We start from the raw sequence: 18028 nt of genomic DNA on the forward strand, positions 1-18028 counted from the left end.
TCCTGAGAGCAATGGCAGGAAGGTGGCACAGGTGCCTTCCTGAAGTGTCCCCAGTAGAGGAGACAGTGAGAGTTTCCATCTCAGGTCAACACCAGCATCGGTGACTGGAAGACCACCAAGTGGAAGAATATCAACGTCGAGCAGATGGACGTAGACTGCCAGAAGTTCACCAAGGCCGTGAGGTCCCTGGACAAGGAGGTGAAGGGCTGGGATGCCTTCGTGGGGCTGGACAACACCGTGAAGAACACGATTGCGTCCCTGCGCGCCGTGAGTGAGCTGCAGAACCCCGCCATCCGGAACCGCCACTGGCAGCAGCTCATGCAGGCCACCCAGGTACCGAGCCTCGGGGGGAGGAGGGCGCTGCTCCTTGGGGACTCGCTACAGGATGGGCGGGGCTGACGCTGATAAAGCCGGCTTTGAGCATGCTTGGGCTCTGCGCTCAGAGGGGCCCCGCTCTGGGTTGGATGCTCTGCTGTCACCATGTTGAAGTCCTTAATAATTTTTTAACAAGGGACCCCATCATTTTCATTTGTACCAGGCCCCTCAAATTATGCAGCCAGTTCTGGTTGTAAGGTGAATGTCCCCGGGGCTAAGGAAGTTTGGGGCGGAGGAATAGCTCCCCGGGTCCCCCACGCGCCCCAGGAACACAGAGTCCTAGCACCCAATTTTTCCCAGGGATATCCCCCAGTGGGGGGTCACTGGCCTTGACACTCACAGAAGGCAAATAGGAACATCCCCACCGTCAGCAAACATTGAACAAAACTCTGTGGAACGGCTACTCTACAGAGGCCCCACGTAGATGCCAAGGATGCAGAGAGACAGAACACGGGCCCTGCTCTCAGGGAAGCAAAGGAAGAAAGAACAGCGTGGGTCACGGTGTTTGGGACGCCGAATGGGGTGCTCAGGGGTGGTTCTAGGAGCATAGAGTAGGCAGTCATCTCCATGGCGAGGGAAGGGCAGGAACGGCTTCAGGAGCACACGGGATGTGGCCTGGGCCCTGGTGGGGAGAAACAGACGAGCAGAAGGGTTATCCTGAGCGCTGAGACCGCTGGCCAGCAGGCTCGTGTACCCCATCCAGGGCCTGGGAGAGACCCCCAGGCGGTGATCAACAAGCAGCTAAAACGTCCCAGGAACTGGGCATCACCGAGGACTGTTGAGACCCGGGCAGGTATTTTTCCAGCCATGATTGAGAGACACTCGATTCCATCACTTGGTTAAACCAATTTCCATGGCAGGCTTGGAATCGGGGCCTGGAAACGTCTGTCTATGTGACAGCGAGAAGGATTTGAGGACTGGGTGACACCATGAAAACACCTGGTATTGTTACTGGAGTAATAGTACCTGTGACTTGGCCACAACTGTTACTAACACGGCAGCTTCCTGAGGTGGTGGATCAGGTCCTGCGACTGCTGTAACAAAGCCCCACACCGTGGGGGGCTTAAAACCTCAGAAGTGTAGTCTTCCCTGGCTCTGGAGGCCAAAAACCTGAAATCAAGGTGTCGGCAGGACCGTGATCCCTCTGGCAGTCTAGGCGAGGGCCCTTCCCTGCCTCTCCCAGCTTCTGGTGGCCCCAGGTGATCCTTGGCTTGTGGCCGCATCCCTCCAATCCCTGCCTCAGTGGTCACGTGGGCTCTTCTGCATTTCAAATCTCCCTCCCCTTTCTCTGATGAAAATACCTGTCATCGGATTTAGGTTCTGTGCAGTTGATCCAGGACGATTTCATCTCAAGATCCTTAACAGCTGCAAAAACTCTATTTCCAAATAAGGTCACATTCTGAGGTCCAGGTGGACATGAATTTGGGGGGACACTATTCAATTCCCTATCAGTGGATTCTGCTGTTACCAGTTTGACAGGGAGGAGAGGCGAGGCCTGGAGACGTGACTGCCCAAGTCACGGAGCTTCCAACTGCCCCCGCCATGGCCTGGGTTCCTCCCTCGCCTGCCTCTCCATGAAGGACAAAGCTGTCCCTCAACGGGAGAACACGTGACCTTACGTGGAACGTGCCCCTTTTTTTCTTCCTGTAGGTGAAGTTTGAAATGTCAGATGAGGCCACCCTGGCGGATTTACTCCAGCTGAACCTACATCAATACGAAGACGAGGTCCAAAACATCGTAGACAAGGCTGTGAAAGAGTCTGGCATGGAAAAGGTAGCCTTTGTTGACAGCAAAGTGCGTTTTGTAGGGGATGATGCTGAACCCGACCCACCTGCCTAACCCTACTGAACTCTCCTCCCCTACGAATCACCCTCACTTGTGGTCCATCCTGCCTCGGCCTTCTGAGAAGCTGAAGGGGGGGCGGGGGCAGGAGGGCCGGCCATCAGCCAGTACCCGGGGCAGTTCCAGGACACACGGAAAGTCTGGCTGACTCCTTTGCGATTCAAACCTCTCTCCTCACCTGTTTTTTGAGTTTGAGTTGTCACATTTTGGCTTTCTTTTTTTTAACAAACGTATTGAGCTCTAAATCACATACCATACCATTCACCCATTTAAAGTGTACAATTCAATGGCTTTTAGCATATTTACAGATATGTGCAACCATCACATATCACATATTAGAATTAGTCAATTTTAGAACATTTTTGTCTCCTCAAAAAGCAATGAAACCCAGACGCTTTAGCTGTGCCCCCCCCCCCATCTTCTCATACCCCCCACCCCAGCTCTAAGCAACCACGAGCCCACTTTCTGTTTCTATAGGTTTGCCTTTTCTGGACATTTCATATAAAGGGAAACATATAATATGTGGGCTTCAGTGTCTGGCTTCTTTCACTAAGCATGTTTTCAAGTTTCCTTCATGTTGTAGCATGTGCCTGAGCTTCATTCTTTCGTATGGCCAAATAATATTTCATTATATGAATACACCACATTTTGTTGATCTGTTCATCCATTGAGGGACATCTGGGTGGTTTCCATCTGTTGGCCATTGTAAATAACATTGGCATGAACATTTTGGCTTTCTGAAAAGCGCCTCCTTTCTGAAGGGGTTCCTTCCATGTCCTAGGAAACTCTGGGTCCTTTTCAGCCCCTCATGCCAGACACTTGCTGACCCGATTTCTGTTCCCCCAAAAGGTGCTGAAAACCCTGGATAGTACCTGGTCCACCATGGAGTTTGAGCACAGGCAGCACCCGCGGACAGGCACCATGATGCTCAAGACGGATGAGGTGCTGGTGGAGACGCTGGAGGACAGCCAGGTGCAGCTGCAGAACCTGATGACGTCCAGGTACCTGTCCCACTTCCTGAAGGAGGTGACGAGCTGGCAGCAGAAACTGTCCGCTGCGGACTCGGTCATCTCCATCTGGTTCGAGGTCCAGAGAACCTGGAGCCACCTGGAGAGCATCTTCATTGGTTCCAAAGACATCCGCGCCCAGCTGCCGGAGGACTCCAAACGCTTTGATGACATCGACCAGGAGTTCAAGGTGAGCACAGCTCTCTCGCTCCTGCCTGGGCACTTTCAGAAATGGCTCCGTTGGAGAAAACAGGGCTCCTGATGCCGTGGCGGCCCCTTTCTCTTCCCAGGCCTTGATGGAGGAGGCGGTGAAAACACCCAACGTGGTCGAAGCCACCAACAAACCTGGTCTCTATAACAAACTTGAGAACCTGAAGAAGAGGTGGGTCCCACACTGTCCAGGGGAGGGGCTTCACTGTGGCAGAAACCCGAGTCATGTGCCCCTTGCTGGCCAGGACGGGGAAAGCCCCAGGTTGTGGGTTAACACATCCCCTTCCTCAGAGTGCGAGCTCTCAGGCCACATCCTGCCACGCCGGCCACAGGGCGGGCCTTCAGCCTCAGAAGAAGCATTGACTGCAGAGATTAAACTATACCCTATCATACTTGGGGACACCCACCAGGTCAGGGGCTGGCAGAGAACAAGTGTGGAAGATTTGAATCAAACTGGGGCTGTGAACAGCCTGGGCGTCTCCGGGGCTGTCCGTCTAGCGCTTGGAAGGATGGGCTGGAAAAGACCCTCTGTCGAGCAGGACTCAGCAGGCTTGTTTCCTCCCCCAAGGTTGGCCGTGTGTGAAAAGGCCCTGGCCGAATATTTAGAGACAAAAAGACTTGCTTTCCCAAGGTTCTACTTCGTCTCCTCAGCCGACCTCCTGGACATTCTCTCCAATGGAAATGACCCCGTGGAGGTGGGTGGGCCCCTGGCATTGTGAAGAGAGGCCGACCTCAGGTGCAGCCTCCAGGCTCCAGGCAGGTCCCGGCTTGGCTCCATGTCCGGGTGGCCCTGGGATGTTGGAGGAGTGTCCACAGGTGTCCCTGTGGCATTTCCACGAGGTCTTCCACACCTGAAACCACCCAGGGGCTGGGCCATGACAGAAAGACCTGGGACTGGTCTTCCCTCCCCGAGCCTCATCCGCGTCCTCTGGAAAATGGGTGAGATGCCCGTTTCTGAGAGACATGCCCGCTCATCCTAATAAATCCCAGGCGCCAGGAAGAAAAGGTCCCTTGAGGTTCCTCTTCTAAAAGAGAGGAGGGTTAGCTACCCCGGCGAAGGGAAGCGACTGTCTTATTTTAATCATGAAGTTCCAGACGCACAAGAAGGCAGCCACAGGGTGGCCCACAATTTAGGTTCTGAGCGTCTGACCTAGGGACGCGGGTCCCATGCCCGGGACAGAACCGTCTCAAGGAAAAGAAATCTTCAGGAACAGACATTCGGAAGGTTCCGCCTGAGACCAGTTTTTGCCATTAGTTGGCTAAGTGCGTTCAGTCAACATCCCAGAGGCGAGGTGGGGGCGGCAGGTATAAGCCAAAAAAAAAAAGATGCTTAAAACCACCCGAGGAAGACCCAGGCTGCATGTCTCCTGCTTTTGAACCCCTTGGCTGCAAAATCCAGTGATCCCCCCGCCCAATCCAGGTGAGCCGCCACCTGTCCAAGCTCTTCGACAGCCTGTGTAAACTGAAGTTCCGCCTCGACGCCGACGGGAAGCCGCTCAGGTTTGGCCTGGGCATGTACAGCAAGGAGGACGAGTACGTGGACTTTGACCGGGAATGTGACCTCTCGGGGCAGGTGCGTGCGTGTGCGGAGGGACACCCCCGCCCCAACCCAGGACGACAGTGCAGTGTGTACAGGGCCACACGGCCTCAGACAGGCTGTCACCCCCAGCCTGGGACCACCCCTCTCTCCTTCCCTCTGCCTCTCAGAACAAATGCTTAAGGGGCTTCTCTATAGAATTTCCAGCACAGCCTTACCTGCACAGTATGAGGTGCATTGTGAGAAAAAGAAAGAAGAGAAAGGAGGGGACGGAGGGGGAGAAAAGGTTTATTAATGCCATTGAGTCTTTATTATTTTATTTATTATTATTAATGCCAAGGGGTTAGTGTTAGCGGCACCTGCCCCCCTCTTTGAAGGGGGCCACACACACCTGAACCAGCCAGTTCTCATTCCTGCCCAGCGTAAGGGGCTTTACTGCTTTGATTTAGCAGAGGGGTCCCTTTACCTTGGGCAGCCCGGACCCCTTTCCAGCTTCCCCCCACCCCAGGAGGCTGCTCCCTTCTGCTGACAGCAAGCTTCCCGGCTGCCCTCCACGCCCCCCCTCCCCCAATCTCTTTGCCCAAGTATTGATCAAGCCTCCGAATCGATCTTGACCTTAGCCTAAGCGAAATGTAATTCAGAGGTAGGTCAGCTTGGGGGGTAAAAACCTCACGCAAGAAAACCCGAGCTCCCACAACTTGAATTCGGAGAACCTGGCCAGATGGGGTTGGCAGGCCGGTGGCAGGATCCAGTCCTCAGTTCGTTCAGATGCTTCCCACACGTGACTGCTTACAGACATAACCACGAACTACAGCGAGCTCTGCCGGCACTGTCGTTGTAGTTTAAAAGAAAAACCAGCCCAATTATCTCATTTGGGTATGTCCCCCCCAGTTGCAGTCAGCTGACGTTTCGTATTTTAAGATACACAAAGGCTCATCAGCAAGTTTGTCCACATGACGGCGTAAGACCCTGAGACGACGCACCTGGGGAGCTAGTGGGGGCTCCACTAGTAAGGGACACGGGGCAGCGGGGCTGGGGGACAGGCCCCCGCGTCTCTGCACATGAGCACCACTTCATAGGGTCAGACATAGACTGTCTTCTCCTCTTGACTTTCCTCTGGTTTCCCCTCCCTTCTCTGTGTAGAAACAGTTAATGCCCACGATGCCCAATGCAACCAGTTGTGCGGGGACAGCTGGGCTTGCTGACCACATTTTTCAAGCTGGTCATTCTTACTGCTCTGAAAACCTGGGTGTTTCTACCCCTGGGATGATAAGGAGGAGGATGACAAATGGTCATTTAATTTTTAAATGACAAAGCAAGCCATCGGAATGAGCTGTGCTCACCCCTCTCTGGTCCCTGTGGCTCCGTCCCCAGGTGGAGGTCTGGCTGAACCGGGTGTTGGACAGGATGTGCGCCACACTCCGCCACGAGATCCCGGAAGCCGTGGTGACTTACGAGGAGAAGCCAAGGGAGCAGTGGATCTTTGACTACCCCGCCCAGGTCTGAGGCTGGGTGGACGGAGCTCACCTGTCCTGGGTTAGCCACAGTGGGTGGAGAACAGCCACCTTACTGATGTGCACTCTTCTGTCACGCTGAGAACGACGCTTACGTTGGCGGGGGGCCGGGGGCCGCTCTGTTTTCAGATTGCGCTCTCGTGCACCCAGATCTGGTGGACAACCGAGGTGGGCCTGGCGTTTGCCAGGCTGGAGGAAGGCTACGAAAACGCCATCAAAGATTACAACAAGAAGCAGGTGTGTGCCCCCATCCCATGTCCATCCAAAGCTCCTTGCTCTGAGGTGCCCCCTTGTGCCACTGCCATTTCTGTGGGTCAAAAGCAACCAAATACTGGCACCCCCCCAACATCCTTCTGCCCAAGAGTAACCGCTTTAGAAGTACATGACTTTAATTCTTTCTCTTTTTTGAAAAAAATTCTATTTATTTATTTATTTATTTTTGGCTGTGTTGGGTCTTCGTTTCTGTGCGAGGGCTTTCTCTAGCTGCGGCAAGTGGGGGCCCCTTTTGATTTAACTTTTTAAAAGATTCTTGGTTAGAAATTTAGAAACTAAGGATAATTTTTAAAATAAAAACCCCACCACCCATATATAACCCCGTCAACAAATTCTTATCTAACATTCTAATCTTTTTGTGTGCATATAATCGATTCCTAGGCAAAAATATATAAACTGTCCACACAGCTTTAAAATCCTGGTTTTACGTAACGTCCGCCGTCTTTCACGGCATCCGATCTTCTTCTACACCATTTTTAGTGGCTCCTTGATATTCCATGGGGGGGCCTGTTCCCCAGCGTTCCCCACCCCCAGTTGGCGGATAGCGAGAGCTTCTTTCTGTGTCTCGTTGTTGTGAACAAGAGCACGGGGGTCTTCCCTACCCAACCGTGGGGGACCCCCCCCCCAGCCCGGAGTCCGCCCCGCGATGGGTGTCCCAGCCGAGGCGCCTTCGCTCCTGCAGATCAGTCAGCTGAACGCGCTCATCACCCTGCTCGTCGGAAACCTCAACGCCGGGGACAGGACGAAGATCATGACCATCTGTACCATCGACGTCCACGCCCGGGATGTGGTCGCCAAGATGATCACCGCCAAGGCACGGGCGCCGGGAAGGGCCGGGAACCCCGTGGGGGGCTGGTGCCTGGGACTCCCGCGCACGCCCCCATCCCAGTTATTGCTGCTTCCTCCTGGCTTGAGGGAGGCGGGCGACACTACTCCGGGCAGTGGCTACTGCCTCCTTCATCCCTTGTCTCGGCCCTGGTAAGCGACTGGACAAGCGGCCCGATCAGGGGTGCCCACGGTTCAGCGAGACTCAGTGGTGCACGGAGTTAGGCTTGACGTGGGCACCACGGGAGGAGCCAGAGGCCGGGGAGCCCCCCCCGGGGCAGGGGCCAGCGGGAGGCAAACCGGCCTGCCCCTCCCGCAGGTGGAGAGCGCCCAGGCCTTCACCTGGCAGTCCCAGCTGCGGCACCGCTGGGATGAGGAGAAGAAGCACTGCTTTGCCAACATCTGCGATGCCCAGATCCAGTACTCGTACGAGTACCTGGGCAACACTCCACGGCTGGTCATTACCCCTCTCACCGACAGGTGAGGACGCACCGGCCGCCTTCCTGCCTGGCCCTGAGCAATGCAGCGGGGGGACTCACACTGTTCTCTGGCCCCTTCCCCGTGAGTCCTTGCGCTGTCAGACCCGAACGTGCCCTGCTGAGGCTGACGGGTCCGGGCATTTGGGTCAGATTCAGTCCTGCTGCCGGCCAGGCACCCAGACTCGGGGGCCATGATCCTATTCCCTCCCTCCGACACTGGCTGTATGGCCTTGGGGGTGTTCCTCAGCCTCTCTGAGGACCCGCGAAGTGGGGACGTTATTTTATAAATCCTCAGCAGTTCGTTGAGGGTCAAGCGAGTCATTTAACAGCAAAAAGCACTCAGACCAGCAGCTGCTCAGAGCGAACCGTCAGTGACCGTTACGTTAGGCAGTGGCCTCCTCTAACGCCCTGGTGGGCACAGCCCCCATGTGGCATCCGCCCCGGCAAGACGGTGTCTGCTCTTTGGCGACATCACAAGTGCTTCCCACCGGCTCCCTTTGGTGCCTCCTTGGGGCTTGGGGGTGTCACTGAACCACAGTGAAGGAAAGTGGGCGGCTGTGGGGTTGCCACCCGCGAGGTGATTGGAGGTCCTTTGCAGATGCTATATAACCTTGACCCAGTCCCTCCACCTGATCATGGGCGGAGCCCCCGCTGGCCCCGCCGGGACTGGCAAGACAGAGACGACCAAGGACCTGGGCAGAGCCCTGGGCACCATGGTCTACGTCTTCAACTGCTCCAAGCAGATGGACTACAAGGTACGCATCCCAGGCCCAGGGGGGCCTGAAGTCCCCAGGGAGGACCACCCACGGCCCCTCCCTCAGAAGGCACAGCCTCCACGCCCCAAGTGAGCTCTAGATGTGTGGACACTGCAGGCCGGACCCAGGCAGGAGGCACCAGCTCCCCAATTTGCTGACGGCGTCCACCAGACAGAGAGGCTGAGTAGTGGTGCCCCCACTGGCGGCCTTGGCCCTCCTGGGAGGCTGGGCCTCTGCAGCATGACCAGCGTGTCTGGTAGAGGCTCTCAGGGTGGGCACAACCAGTCCTGCCTCCCCTGGGGAGGTAACCCCTCCCAACCTACATTCCAAGCTTGTCCCCGACAACTGGGGTCACCAGACAGAGTGAGCACCTTTGAGAGCTTGGGGGGCAGGGTAGCATGAGGGGTGGGTATAGGGTAGGGGCTGGGTCCTCGCGGTCACTGGAGACTTTGCAGGACAGCCACAGCTCTCAAAGGGCCCGGAAGAGGGGTAACCATGGAGGTCAGGTCAAAGCAGCCCCTGGGGGCCGGGGGGGTACACTGAGATCAGGAGCTCAGGCCTGCAGGGGGCCTCCCTGCCCCACCCCCATCGGAGCCCCACAGTCCAGGGGACCCCATCTTGAGGCTGAGGGTGGGGACAGCTGCCCCTTCTGACTCTCAAGGCCGCAGCCTGCACCGGCCTTCTGGGTTTTAGAAAAGTGAAATCTGAAGCTGGATCCTCCCAGAAGGAATCCTGTATGTAAACGTTGAAGAATCATCCTGATTATCTAGCTGGAGCCTGCCGTCCGTCCCCCTACCTTAGAGGGAAGCCCCCTCTCCTGTGTGCTAGTGGAAAATGCAAGGGCTGAACTTTACACAAACTCGCTAATCTGAGCCCGGGCAAAGCCCCCATGCCAGGGAGGGTCTGGGCTCTTCCTGGCACCTGGCCCCGGGCAGGATTATCCCTCCCAGGGAGTGAACGTCCTGCCTCTAGCCTTCTGAGGGCCCCAAAGTTCCCAAGCCTGACCCTCGGCCAGGGGGCTGATGGGGCAGGTAGGGGCTCCCGGCAGGGCTCTCCACGCGTGCTTCTCCCATCTCACCCTTTCTAGTCCTGTGGCAATATCTACAAGGGCCTGGCCCAGACTGGAGCCTGGGGCTGCTTCGATGAGTTCAATCGAATCTCCGTGGAGGTCTTGTCTGTGATCGCCGTACAGGTAGGGCCCGCGTGGTCTCTGGGTCACGTACGGGAACTCACTGCCCTGCCGGCTTGGCGCTCGTCAGCTTTCCTGTAGGGTCAGGTCAGCCTCACTGAGTTGGGGGGTGTGGCACAAAGGTGAGCGGGACCCCAGCCCTGTCCTTCAGGGGCCCACAGAAGGAAAACAGTAAGGATCAGACCCAGTGGCACATATGTAACCGAATACAGACGAGGGGATAATCAGTTTTGCCTAGGGGACCAGGACAGAGGGCTTGGTCTCAATTACCAATGGAGCTGGGCATTGAAGGATGTCTAGGAGTTTATCAGTTAGACAAGGGTGCTGGGAGGGAGAGAAGGAGGAAATGAGCCCGAGTATTTTGGGAACACCCGTGACAGAGTGCAGGACTGCCTAGTTCTGGGCTTTATTTGAACTGTCTGTGCCTTCATCTTCTAATCTGTAGAATGGGTTTGCCGGCATGATTAGGGGTGAGTGCAGGTAGCTGGCCTCCTCCACTGTTGTTTCCCCACCTCGGCATAGACATGGAACTATCCCCAAGCCCTGGGGCTGGAGGCCAGTACGGCAAAGAGAGGACGAGGGCAGCCAGCGCCCCCTGGACCCATGGGCAATGCTGACGGCTGCCTTGGGGACCCCTGCCCCCAAAGTCAGTGCACAGACCCCAGGATAATTACGTAGAGCTCTGTTGACTCGGATGGAGGAGCAGGAACTGGAACGGAACATTAGGAGAGGCTCCATGTGGAGGGGAGGGGTCCCACCGCCAGCCCCTGCCCTGCTGGGTTGTGAGCCGCACGCTGCAGACCAGTCTGGGAGGAAAGTCCTGGACAACTAGGCATGCGCTTTGCTCCAAAGCCCCAGGCTCGTAGGTCAGGGCTTAAACTGTGGCTGCAGGGCGCCCTCCAGTGGTGGCTTGGAGCTTTGCAGCTGCTCAGCACCACCGAGGGTCAAAGGCAGCTAATGGTCCCTGAATTCAGATTTCACCCGGGGCTGACTTTCTGATGTGGGGATGGCTACCAATCAGCCCTCCCACGGGTCACACTGCCCGAGCAGGAACGGGACACACAGAACGGCTAGGGGGTGGGACACCACTCAGTAATATCAAGGAACAACCACAACCTGGAGGAAGCCCCAGGGCGTCTCACTGAGTGACCAAAGCCCGTCTCAGATGACACACTGTACCATCCCGCTTACTGACGTTCACGAAAGACAGAATCACAGAAACGGGAGCAGATGAGTGGTTGCAGGGGGTCAGGGGAGGGTAGGGTGGGAGAAGGGTGGGGGTGGCTATAGAGGGTGACAACACCTGAGGTCACAGAAATGTCCCATCATCACGTTGCTGTCCTGGTGGTGATGCTGCACTACGGTCACCCTTGGGGGGCGCCTGGGAGGGGCCCATGGGATCCCCTCCACGTTCGTTCTTACAACTACATGTGAATCTACAGTTGTATCAAAGTTTAAAGTTTAATTTAAAAAAAGAAAAATCAGGAAGGTCCTCTGCAAATTCACAGCCACACGCTTTAGCACAAACGACGATCTGTCCAGCCCGTCGAAGGTGGTCATTCCCACGTGAACGCGTCTGTGTACCCACTGTTTAGGTAAAATGTATCCAAGATGCAATTCGGGCCAAGAAAGAAGCGTTTAATTTCCTGGGAGAGATGATAAGCCTCATCCCCACTGTTGGCCTCTTCATCACCATGAACCCCGGGTACGCCGGACGTACAGAGCTGCCCGAGAACTTAAAGGCCTTGTTCAGGTGTGTGGTGGGCGGGGATGGCATGAGGAAGTGCCCAGGAGGGTGCTGTGGAGGGCAGAGGGCGAGGCCGACCAGAGGGGGCTGTGGGAGAGGAGGAGTCTGGAGACAAGGCCCGAGTAAGAGGGACCAGCCCGCCAGGGCCTCTGACGCCTGGGATGGAGGTCCCGTTTCAGGCACAACCGGCCAGTGAGGGAGGACGGGGCTCAGGTGACTCTCAGAGGAGTTGAGTCAAGGGATGCAGGGCCTGGAGACGCCCCTGCGCAGGGTGTAGGAGGAACAAGTGAAGCGGGAGCGCAGCCAAGCGGCGGGTGGGGGCCTGGGAACCCGGCTCCGCGCCTAGACTCTCAGCCAGTGGTGCTGTGCTCCTCCTGGCAGGTGAGGTGTGCCCCTAGGTGACAAGGGGCAGGTGGGGGCATGGTTGGAAGAGGGGGAGAAGCCAAGGCAGACCCCGCTGACCCCCTCAGGCCCTGCGCCATGGTGGTCCCCGACTTTGAACTGATATGCGAGATCATGCTGGTGTCTGAGGGCTTTCTGGAGGCCCGCCTTCTGGCCAGGAAGTTCATCACGCTCTACACCTTGTGCAAAGAGCTGCTGTCAAAGCAGGTGTGTGACAGCGTCCTGGGCCCGCAGAGCTGGGGTCGGGAGGGGTTACAAACGCAGGTGGCCCGCATGCCTCCCAGACAGCCTGGTGGAGCCTCCACGCGTCCCAGCGGCAGGCTGGCCTCAGTCCCAGCACCCCGCCGGCGCGCTCACGCCCGCCCGGCCCTGCCCTCCACTCGCAGGATCATTATGACTGGGGCTTGCGAGCCATCAAGTCTGTGCTGGTGGTGGCCGGCTCCCTGAAGAGGGGCGACCCCAGCCGAGCAGAGGACCAGGTACTGATGCGGGCGCTCAGGGACTTCAACACCCCCAAGATCGTCGCCGACGACCTGCCCGTGTTCGTGGGGCTCATCGGGGACCTCTTCCCTGCACTGGACGTGCCTCGGAAACGGGACCTGAATTTTGAGAAGGTGGGTACAGCCAGGGTCACGGCGGTCCGGGAAGCCACCCCCCGGCCTCCTTCCCGCCGAGGATGCCTGTTTCCGCCACACGCTGGGTGGGTACCTGCCTAAGTGGCAGGTACCACACTGGAGTGGTGGTCACGTCTGCCAGCGGGCAATGGCCACACATGCACGGCTCCCTCTGCCCCGAGGAACGTCCTGAGGCTACGGGTTGCCTCTCCAGCCCCTCTTGCAACGCTGGGGGGTCGGGAGAGGAAGGGGAGGATGCTTTGGGCAAACCCATTCCCCGCACGGGGTTCTCAGTAGCACCCACGGTGGAGCACGTAAACATCCCCATGGGCAGGGCCGCTGTTCCCTTCTGGTCTCTCCGCTGGGCAGGGGGCTCCCTCGCCCTGCACGCCGGGCCCGGCGCCCCGTTCCCACACGCCTTCCCCAGGTCATCAAGCAGAGCATCGTGGAGCTCCAGCTGCAGGCGGAGGACAGCTTCGTGTTGAAGGTGGTGCAGATGGAGGAACTGCTGCAAGTCAGGCACTCGGTGTTCGTCATCGGGAGCGCGGGCAGTGGCAAGTCCCAGGTACATGCCCACCCAGGGACCCAGCCCAGCGCGTCCCGGGCGGAAGGGTGTCACGGACCGGGAAGGAAGCTCTGACGGGGGGCCGGGGACGGCAGGGGAGGCGAGGAGTGGCCAGCGGACCCTGGTCCCGCCGATGAGGCCCTTCTCCCAGGTCCTCCTCTCTCCCTCCTCCCCCCTTGACATCAGTCACCCCGCCTCTCTGCAGCCAACCCCCCACCCTCCTGTCCCCCGCCCCCTACCACTGCCTGGGCACAGTGGAAAGCAGAGGGCGGCGGCCAACATGACTGATACCTATAACATCGGAAAATTCTAAGCCAGCCGAGTATTCAGCTAGCCACCCACAGGATGGACTATTATGCTATTATTAAAGATCATTTCCAAAGACTATGTAACATGAGGGATGTTCGCTGCAAGTTATTTTTAGAAGGCAGAAACTGTAGGAACCAGTTCTCTAAAAGGGAATGTGTGTATTTTTGTCTACACATATACCCATGGGAAACATCCTCAGATGTCCTCAGAAACCCTTTTCTCTGCGGGGGAAGAATTACAGGTAGTTTCCTTCCTTTAATTTTTCTTTCAGCGAGCAGTTACTTTTATTATCAGGGAACTAGTATGAATTTTACCCAGTCTGGGCACAAGTAGCCCTCCTCTGTGCACAGGCAGGAACAATCGCAGGGCGTCTTCCTGGACGTTGTTTGGAGGTCGCAAACTCACCCGCGTGTCGCCAAAGCAAAGCAGGCCCAGAGCAGGGATTCTGCCTGTAGGTCTTCAAGGGCCCTTGGAGCTCACACAAGGGCCCTAGCGCAGGGTCTGGGTGCGGGATGTGGCACTGAGTGAGCAGCCCCCGCCTCGGTGCAGGTCCTCAAGTCTCTGAACAAGACCTATCAGAACCTGCAGAGGAAGCCGGTCGCCGTGGACCTGGACCCCAAGGCCGTCACCTGCGATGAGCTCTTCGGCATCATCAACCCGGTGACCAGGGAGTGGAAAGATGGTAATGCGGGCAGCATCCCCGGCAGGGCCGAGAGGGCGAGTGCTCGGAGCAGGCGTCCCAGGCCTGGGTCCACGGCGGGCCCGCTTTGTCGTGGCCACTCGGCCGGCCTCTGTGCAGTGAGCACGTGGCCGAGCCCCCGAGGGAGGCCCTCAGCAGGCCCAGCGGCGGTGAGGGGCCCACACGTACGCGTGGTGCGTAATGATGGTGCTTGCGGAGAGCAGGAAGGTCACAGAGAGGGGCTGGTTCACTCTCCCAGGCGGGAGGAACCGGGGAGGCCATGGACACCGGAGCATCAGCACCCCTGCCTCAAGCAGGGCTGAGGGAAGACAGGGCCCCCACCCCATGGGCCACAGGAGGAGAGCCCTGAAGTGCAGGCTGGAGCCTCGGGTGCTCGGAATGGTGTTTCTCCGGGGAAGGGCCTTGGTGAGATCTGTGCTTTATATAAAAAAAAAAAACAAAACTCGGGACATTGGAGAAAGGACAGGTGAGGGGCTAGGGGAGATGCGGGGCCCCAAGGGTGGTCCAGGCGGAGGAAGGGGCAACTGGAGGGGTTGGAAGAGGCGGGTGTGTACTGCTTGCCAGGGGACCATCCCCACCCCCGCCCCACCCAAGCTTCCACGCGTGCCCCTCCCGGGACAGGAAGCCAGGGAGGTTCTGCTCCAGTCTCCCCTCTGTGAGAGGCCCCCGGCCCGCCGCATCACCGTCTGCCCCTCCCCCTGCTTTCTTTCTGTGACTTGGCATCTATTCCTGCACGTGTATCTTGCATCGTCACCCCCTCCACTGGGATGCAAGCTCTGTGGGGTGGGCAGGGGCTTCAGTTGTCCCCACGCCCCCTGCTCTGAGCCTGACTCCTTTTTTTTCCTGTTTTTTTTTTAATTAATTAATTTTACTTATTTTATTTTTGGCTGCGTTGAGGCGAGCGGGGGCTACTCTCCGTTGAGGTGTGCGGGCTTCTCATTGCGGTGGCTTCTGTTGTGGAGCACGGACTCTAGAGTGTGGGCTCAGTAGTTGTGGTGCACAGGCTTAGTTGCTCCGCGGCATGTGGGATCCTCTCGGGCCAAGGATCGAACCCCTGTCCCCTGAATTGGCAGGCGGATTCTTATCCACTGCGCCACCAGGGAAGTCCCTGAGCCTGACTCTTTAAGACCACTCAGCAAACCTTTATTGAGTGAATGAATGAAAGAGGGAAGGGATGAGTGAAGGGGTGCAGGGCGGGGCAGTGGCCTTCCACGTAGGGCTGTTGAATCTGAGAACTGGACCAGACTTGAGGGGGATGTCGGGGGGTAGGGTCAGGGGTGGAGTCACAAAGGTGGGTCCTCGGGGTCAGGAGAAGGGCAGGAAATGAGCCAGGTCCCCTCCTGCCTGAGGGCCTCCGCTGTCCCTCTGAAGTAGGGCACTGGCCACCTCTGAGAGACAGGCCAGTGTTGGCCCAGAGGGGGCGAGCTTGGTCTCAGCCCCTGTGGCCCCAGGGAGAGCCGCCCAGAGCTGGACCTGACAGAGCCCCACTGCCCACAGGCCTCTTCTCCACCATCATGCGGGACCTGGCCAACATCCCTCACGACGGCCCCAAGTGGATCATCCTGGACGGGGACATAGACCCCATGTGGATCGAGTCCCTCAACACCGTCATGGATGACAACAAGGTACAAGGGACCCCTGGATCCCAGAGCTGACCCCCCCAGAATGGCAGTAACGTGAGGGAGGGGAGCATATGGGACATGCCACATGTCTCGCCTGCCACACTCAGCAGACAGGACCCGCTGTGCGTGGGGACTCAGGAGGGGGCCTGCCTGGAGTTCTGCACAAAGCGTTATGGACGAGGGAAAGCCCCCCCCCCCAAGACGCGTTCCTCACTGGACGCAGGCCCGCGTGCACCTGGCTCACCTGCTTTTTGGCCGCAGCGTGGGCGAAGGATGCAGGCGTAGCGAGCGTTCCTGTCTGACTGACGCGTGGCGCGACGTCGGGGGGGGCAGCTAATGTCCTGGGAGGCGCGGACAGTGTTGAGAATTATCTAGAAGCCGCTTAAAGTGATTCTCAACTGGGTGGAGGAGGGACCCCCAGAACTCCTGGGGGGCGGGGCGGGGTCATGGTTTGAAAGGCAACTTTAGCCTCAGAGTGAAGTCCTACGTCATCCACGCACATCTGGACACTCTCCATGGCCCCGGGGTGGGAAGGGCCGGGGGGGGCTGGCATCGAGGACGGCAGGGAGACGCTGGACTAGGGAAGCCAGTTGGTGGCTGGCGGGGGTACGGGGAGTGTCCCCGACCTCCTCCTCTTCTGAGATGTGACCTGTGAAACCCTCAGCACGAGGGTGCTTTGGGGCTGAAACCCACAGGCCTGTGTCCCTCACTAGGTCCTCACGCTGGCCAGCAATGAGCGGATCCCCCTGAACCGCACCATGCGGCTGGTGTTCGAGATCAGCCACCTGAGAACGGCCACACCGGCCACCGTCTCCAGAGCCGGCATTCTGTACATCAACCCGGGCGATCTAGGGTGGAACCCGTGAGTTGGGCTTTTGTTCTCCTGCTCCAAACTATGAAGAGAAAAAGGAGGGCATTGGCGTTTCAGAGTTTCCTGTGAATGCGTTCATTTATTCACTCACTCGTTCATTCATGCGATAAATACCTTGTGCTGGGCCCTCCCCAGGCAGCAGCGTGGGGGCAATGAAAGGATGCGGGACAGATGTGTGAATAAGTGATGTAATGCATGGAGACTCTGCATCACGGCAGCTAACGAAACAGAAGTTTGTACCACATGCAGGGAACTCTGAGGAGGGAGGGAGGGTCTGGGCCTGTTGTGGAGACAGGAAGTCTTCCTGGAGGAGCTGGAGTTTGGGCTGAGCCCCCGACAGGAAAAGGAGCTTTCCGGGTAGACAGGTAGGGAAAACATTCCAAGTGAGAACCAACATTTAAGGGGCATCAGGGCGAGAGTGTGAGCTTCCCAGGAACTGGCGGTGGTCAGGTGTTCGTGGATGGAGCGTGAAGCGTGAGGATGCTCTTGGCAGGAAGGGACTGACCCTGGACCAGCCTCCAGGGCCGGCACAGGGGCCCTTTCTGACGTGACGAGGAGAGTTCATGGCAGCAGATGACGGGTGGCCACTGGGGACAGGGGAGGAGGGATGGATGTGAGAAATGTTTGAAACCTTAAGAAATGGAAGGCTTGCCATTGATCCTGGAGGCATGTTTTTGTACCTGGACACAAGGCTAGTAATTTATACGCCAGGACATCCTGCGTGGTCTTGAGTAGAAACCCCAGTGCAACATTCTGGGACTGACAGCCTCAGGAGAAACACCTCGGCTGCATTCATTCAGTCGTCCACTTCATTCATTCATTCACTCAACCAGTGCTTTCTGCACCTGCTGTATGCTTGACCCACGGATGCTCCGTGCTGGGGAAACTGGGTCTCCCGGAGAGATGTGGAGAGTGGTAAGAGATGTTGGGAAGAAGAAGAATCCTTGAAGGAACAGGTAGAAGGGAAACCAGGGAGGTGACGCCCCACATAGCCAGGGAGGAAAGAGCTTCAGGAGGGAAGCAGCGTCGAGAGGGTCGCGTCCGGAGGGTCAAGGAGCCGAGGACAGGAAGTTGCCACTGGATTTGGCAGCTGGGAGCTCACCATTAACTCAGGAAGAACAGCTTCCTGGCGCGACAGGGGCAGAAGCCAGATGGCAATTCACGGAGGAGGAATTGAGAGGAGGCCCTGGTA

At 57.6% G+C, this 18028-nt stretch overlaps 1 protein-coding gene across 2 annotated transcripts in view; it reads left to right on the forward strand.

Annotated features, from left to right (window-relative positions):
• Positions 1-18028, forward strand: part of DNAH17 (dynein axonemal heavy chain 17) — a 160970-nt gene that overhangs the window by 90491 nt on the left and 52451 nt on the right. The window contains exons 30-48 of one of the 2 annotated variants that reach the window (XM_029210802.1): positions 85-333; positions 2026-2148; positions 3067-3414; positions 3515-3606; positions 4003-4129; positions 4855-5007; positions 6346-6471; positions 6615-6722; positions 7441-7572; positions 7903-8063; positions 8661-8817; positions 9905-10009; positions 11602-11759; positions 12224-12362; positions 12542-12769; positions 13197-13334; positions 14193-14325; positions 15841-15968; positions 16679-16827. In XM_029210802.1, the coding sequence (XP_029066635.1) occupies positions 85-333; positions 2026-2148; positions 3067-3414; positions 3515-3606; positions 4003-4129; positions 4855-5007; positions 6346-6471; positions 6615-6722; positions 7441-7572; positions 7903-8063; positions 8661-8817; positions 9905-10009; positions 11602-11759; positions 12224-12362; positions 12542-12769; positions 13197-13334; positions 14193-14325; positions 15841-15968; positions 16679-16827 (2954 nt within the window). Of the gene's footprint in view, positions 1-84; positions 334-2025; positions 2149-3066; positions 3415-3514; positions 3607-4002; positions 4130-4854; positions 5008-6345; positions 6472-6614; positions 6723-7440; positions 7573-7902; positions 8064-8660; positions 8818-9904; positions 10010-11601; positions 11760-12223; positions 12363-12541; positions 12770-13196; positions 13335-14192; positions 14326-15840; positions 15969-16678; positions 16828-18028 lie in introns of those variants that run through there. The other variant, XM_029210801.1, reaches the window with a different exon arrangement.

Source organism: Monodon monoceros, unplaced genomic scaffold (assembly GCF_005190385.1).
Source record: "Monodon monoceros isolate NGI ecotype Baffin Bay Population unplaced genomic scaffold, NGI_Narwhal_1 Super_Scaffold_9, whole genome shotgun sequence".
NCBI classification, from domain to species: Eukaryota; Metazoa; Chordata; class Mammalia; order Artiodactyla; family Monodontidae; genus Monodon; species Monodon monoceros.